The sequence below is a fragment of the Pteropus alecto genome, unplaced genomic scaffold (genome assembly GCF_000325575.1).
Source record: "Pteropus alecto unplaced genomic scaffold, ASM32557v1 scaffold42, whole genome shotgun sequence".
In the NCBI taxonomy this organism is placed as follows: domain Eukaryota; kingdom Metazoa; phylum Chordata; class Mammalia; order Chiroptera; family Pteropodidae; genus Pteropus; species Pteropus alecto.
In genome coordinates this window covers 12,860,850-12,865,949 of record NW_006434825.1, presented here as the reverse complement: position 1 = coordinate 12,865,949, position 5,100 = coordinate 12,860,850, and the positions used below count along the sequence as shown (strand labels likewise).

Genomic DNA, 5,100 nt, shown 5'->3' with positions numbered 1-5,100 from the left:
GAAAAGAGAGATAAGTGTAAAAGCTCAAGCCATATCAGTTTTTAGACCATTTCCCCTTCCAACTAGCATCCTGAGACAAAAACAGAAGGTCTGTATGAAAAAATCTTTAGGGAGCTGATATAAACACAGGAGAAACAAATCACCCTACTGAGTAACAAGGGTCGGTGAACCGAAATTATGACCATAATTCTCACTAAACAGTCGTGATAAGCCGGAGCTGACAGGCAGCTGCACATTTTCTCAGCAGGAGCTGTAAGGAAACGCTGCTTAGCAACACTGGAAGGCAGATGACAATGAGAAGCATACAAAGAGCCGGAGAATCAGATTTCAGCGTGATCATCCTACCATCTTACAACTGACTATTCACCAACCAAGCCAACAACTAATTCTGGTAATGGAGTAAAATATGGCAACTGCACTGCCTATGCTTTATTACTTTTATTTCCTATTAAGAAAGAAAGTCTGAATCAATAAAATTCACATAGTCACCCTATTCTGAGAGCATTTTTAAAAAACAGCTTAAACCTTCACAGGCTGTTGTAGAGATAAGCTGTGAATTAGAAGATCTGTGAAATTCAAGGTGATCTTATTGTTCACTAGTAAATTTTTTTTTAATTTGAATTTCTAATCATTCTCAACTTTTGATGCACATTAGAAGACATGTGTATCAGAATCAGAATCTCTAAAAGTGGGCCAGGTATCAATATTTTGAAAATTGCCTCCCACCTGTTTCTTGCTCGCCCCAACTTTGCTTCTGTCTGAAGTTAGTTATGTTAAGATGGCCATTTCTTCCTCCATAGTAGATTGTTTTTCAGAGTATGAGCACATTTTTGTTCTGAATTGAACTTGACAGCTGTTAAGCAAAACGGTCTTCAGTTTCTGGCGGCTTGTATCTCGGGATACATGTATCCTGAAATTTGAGATGCAAATCCATGTGTTTTAAAAAATAACTTTTTACCTGTCTTGAAAATTAAGTCATTTAAAATTCTTTTATTTGAATTTGGATACTTAATATGTTTGTAAGCCTATGGCAAGTATGTCAATAATTAAATGCAAATCTTAACTATATTTGCATTTCTTTGCCATAAATATATGTGGTTTTGGACATAAGATCGCTTAAAGTAAAAACTGTGCTCTTTGTCCTAGACTGTTCCTTTGATATGGAGGCTGAGCTCACACCACTGGAATCAGCTATCAATGTGCTGGAGATGATTAAAACGGAATTTACACTGACAGAGGCAGTGGTCGAATCCAGTAGAAAACTGGTCAAGGAGGCTGTAAGGCTCTATTTTTCTTTCTTTTTTCTTTTAACAAGAATCAGAGGTCTTTGAGGATACAATACTTATCTTTTTGTGTGGGGTAGAGGAAAATGGATGAAGAGAGCAAGAGAACACACACACACACCCCCCATTGATATTACCTCTTCAGGTGACCCCTTTTCAGCCCAGACTTGGAAAGAACCATTAATGGTAGGTGCTCAGCTTTTGTGATTTTGGTGGTCTTTGTGGCTCTGGCAGGAGGGGTCACAGTACACAGGAAATGGGTTGATATTGAAGACTGATATTTTGGAGGTTATTACACATCATTTAGAATCGTGGAAGGGCTAGAGGTAACTGGTTTAGGGTTTAGTCACCCTTGTTTGTAATAGACCAAAGAGAAAAGCTGGGACCTTGGGAAATGTGAGACTGATTTTGAGCTATTTTGTGCAATTGTCTTCAGGTAGAGAGGGTTAGGGAACATTTGAATAGACAATTAGAGCTGCTGGGATAATCAGCCAGTTAGAAGAACAGTCATGGTAGAAGGCTGGCACAAGTAGTGTTTTTAATAAGAAAAAAGCTAGTGGAGCGTCCAAGAGTTTGGGACTATGTGTCATGGCTCAGGTAGCTTCAAGTAGTAGAATTTATTTTTATTTAAAACATAGAAGTGGTCATGGGAACCAGCCAGAAAAAGCTATTCTCCAGTAATGAAGGCTAGGGGTATGGAAGCAGATGCAGAGGTGGGGGCTAAGCTCACCATTGCCTTGGTGGTGGAAAGTAAGAAAAACAATAAGAAAAGAGGACCCCCTAAAAAGGGCAAGAATAAAGCCTTGCTTAGCAATGAAGACTTTCTGTCCCTTGGCTGTGTACTGAGTATTGAAGGACCCTGTTAAAAAACAACTAGTATGAGGTGCAGATATTTTACTTACCCAGTTAAGGACCTTGGCAGGAACTACTTTTGGTTTTGCAGAGAATGTTGAGGTAATTCCAATTCCAAGGAAGAATAATTCCAAGAATAGATTTTTAGTACAGGTAAGTCAGGTTTGTATTGGAGGGAAAATGCTAGAAATGGCATTAGCAAGGGAGGAAGAATCCATGCCTACTCTCAGTGTAGTTAAGGATCTTTTGAATGGGAAGAAACAGCACCAGTTCACAGTAATTCATGTAACTCCTGTTAAGTAGCTAGCTGATTCAGAAATGCAACTCCTTCAGAATACAAGGTTTGTAGATTTGTCTTCTGGCCCCTCTTTTGGAAGAGTCATTGTGGGCTTTTATCTTCCAGCTAGCTGTACATTTATTATTTTTATCATTTAAGCTCATAGATCTCCTGTTTGGGGGGTTCATTAGGAAAAATCTATTCACAAATCTAAATTCCCTTGAAACAGTCAACCATTTTCTTACATTGGCTCCTTTTTGCTTTTCCATTTTCCATGAGGTACCAGATCTCATTATATTTGCTGTATTACTATTACTACTGTGTAACAAATTACTCCACAACTTAGCAGCTTAAAACAATAAATATTATCTCTCAGTTTCCAAGAGTCAGGAATCTGGTAGTGGTTTAGCTGAGGGTTTTTGGCTCGAGATCTCTCATAAAATTATAATTAAGATGGATACTAGGGTTGAAGTCATGTCAAGACTGAACTAGGGCTGAAAGATCTGCTTCCTCCCTCATTCACATAGTTGTTAGCAGGATTCACTTTCTCGAAGGCCGCTGGCTAGAGACTCCAGGGCCTCCCCTCCCTCATTCACATAGTTGTTAGCAGGACTCACTTTCTCGATGGCCGCTGGCTAGAGACTCCAGGGCCTCCCCATAGAGCTGGTTACAGCATGATAGCTTGCTTCTCCTGGAGCAAGTGATTCAGGAGAACAAGAACAGAAGATGCAGTCTGTTTTAACATAATCTCAGAAGTAACGTATCATCACTTGCGGCATATGCTCTTGGTAATACAGATTAGCCCAGCTCTGGAGTAGTGTATGGAATGAGACTCTGCAGGAGGTGGGGATCATTGGAGGCCATCTTAGAGGCTGGCTACCAAAATTACCTTGCATTCCTAGTTATTAAGTAATACTATGTCACTTGTCTCTTCAATTTATTATTTTTCTCATTTCTCATTTAGAGTCATAAAATCATTAATGGTCATCTTTGGAAAAATACCTTGGGATGCCTAGGCTCAGTGAGGCTTTTGGATGCATTTTAAGCTTTGTAAAGTGTACGTCAATTTATTTAAAAGTATATTAGATTTTTTAAGTTTATCAAATGAGTTGTAGAACTTCTCAACTTATGGTCTGAGGATCTCTGCAGGGATCCTGTCACAGGTCCAAGCAATTTTCGTAGCAATGCCAAAACAATGACTTTTTCAGTACGTTGACATTTGTTTGCACTGATGGTGTAGAAGCAATGATGGGTAAAACTGCCGGTGTGTTAGCATGACCAAGACAGAGGTAAATTGTAATAGCAGTCATTGAATTCTTCGTTGGCATATGCTTAGAGTTTCAAAAAAAAAAAGCCAGTTTCAATTAAATGTCTTTGAGGAAGCAGTTAAAAATTTTTATTAAATCTAGACCCATGAACAGACATCTTTTCACTGTCTTGTCTGACAGAATAGGAAGTTTGCCTAAAGCATTTCTGCTGCATTTGTGTGACTGTTTGAGCTGCATGCTGATCTAGCTGCTGTTTTAAATGGAACACCATTTTTACTTGAAAGAACTGAGAAACTTTGGTTATTCAGACGTGAGTATTTGGCAGTAATGGTCTTGAGAAGGAGCTAATGAACTTAGCACTTCAGGGAAAACAATTGACAGTATTTATTGCTGGTGATAACATTCAAGCCTTCAAGTTAAAATTAGTGCTTTGGAGAACTTGTATTCACATGTTTGATAGCTTTCCAGTTCTTCAACTTTTCTGATAAGATCTATGGTGATATTAACAACTGTGACTTTAAAAATATTTTTAATGTGTCAACATTTGGCAAACCCACATTGACTGTGAACCAATATTTTCCAGATGATCAATTCATTCTATTACAAAATCATTCATGGGTAAAAGATCCATTTAAAGTATAAGATAGACTAACACATTTTCATGTAACAGATTATGAAAAGTTCACTTTCCAAAGTTTGGTATAGAGTCAAAGAAGAATATCCACAATTTTTCGAAAGGGCTATTAAAATACTCCTTCCTTTTGTAACTTCTTATCTGTGTGAGGCTGGGTTTTTAAAAAGAGACTTCAACCAAAACAACATATCACAACAGAATGAATGCAGAAGCAGATATGAGAATCCATTTTTCTTCTATTAAACCAGATATTGAGATTTTCAAAAATGTAAAAGAATGGTTCCTTCTCATTAAACTTTTGTCTTAGGAAATATAGTAATTTTTCATAAAGATGTTATTTATGTTAACCTGTAATGAGTTTGTTACTTTTTAATTAATAAATATTTAAAAATTTTCTCAGTTTTATATTTCTAATGTGAATATCAACAGATATAACTCACATAAACAAAAGCTCTTTGGGATCCTCATTAACATTTAAGAGTATAAAGGAATCCCAAGACCAGAAAGTGTGAGAACTGCTTCTGTAAGCTGTTAATGATACTGAGACTGCATTAGTTTTCTCTTCTTAACTAAAAGAGAGATTCCTCAGTTAAGATTTCTGTGGAGAACGGGAAAATAACATGTATGGCATGTTCTTGGGAAAGCGTTTATTTGTTGCTTTTTGCTGTGCATCTTCAGTAACAGCACCTTGATTTTCTTTGGGGGCTATAACCCACTTGGGCGGGGCTTGTACTTCAGACACACTCTCTTAGAATTTTAATTCTTGAAACAAAAAGCTTTGTCAAA

The 5,100-nt window shown here is 37.3% G+C and overlaps 1 protein-coding gene across 1 annotated transcript in view; it reads left to right on the top strand.

Moving 5' to 3' along the window:
- TERF2 (telomeric repeat binding factor 2) overlaps nt 1–5,100 on the top strand; it is a 24,584-nt gene that overhangs the window by 1,021 nt on the left and 18,463 nt on the right. The window contains 1 exon segment of the mRNA XM_025045334.1: nt 1,147–1,277. Coding sequence (XP_024901102.1) covers nt 1,147–1,277 — 131 coding nt within the window.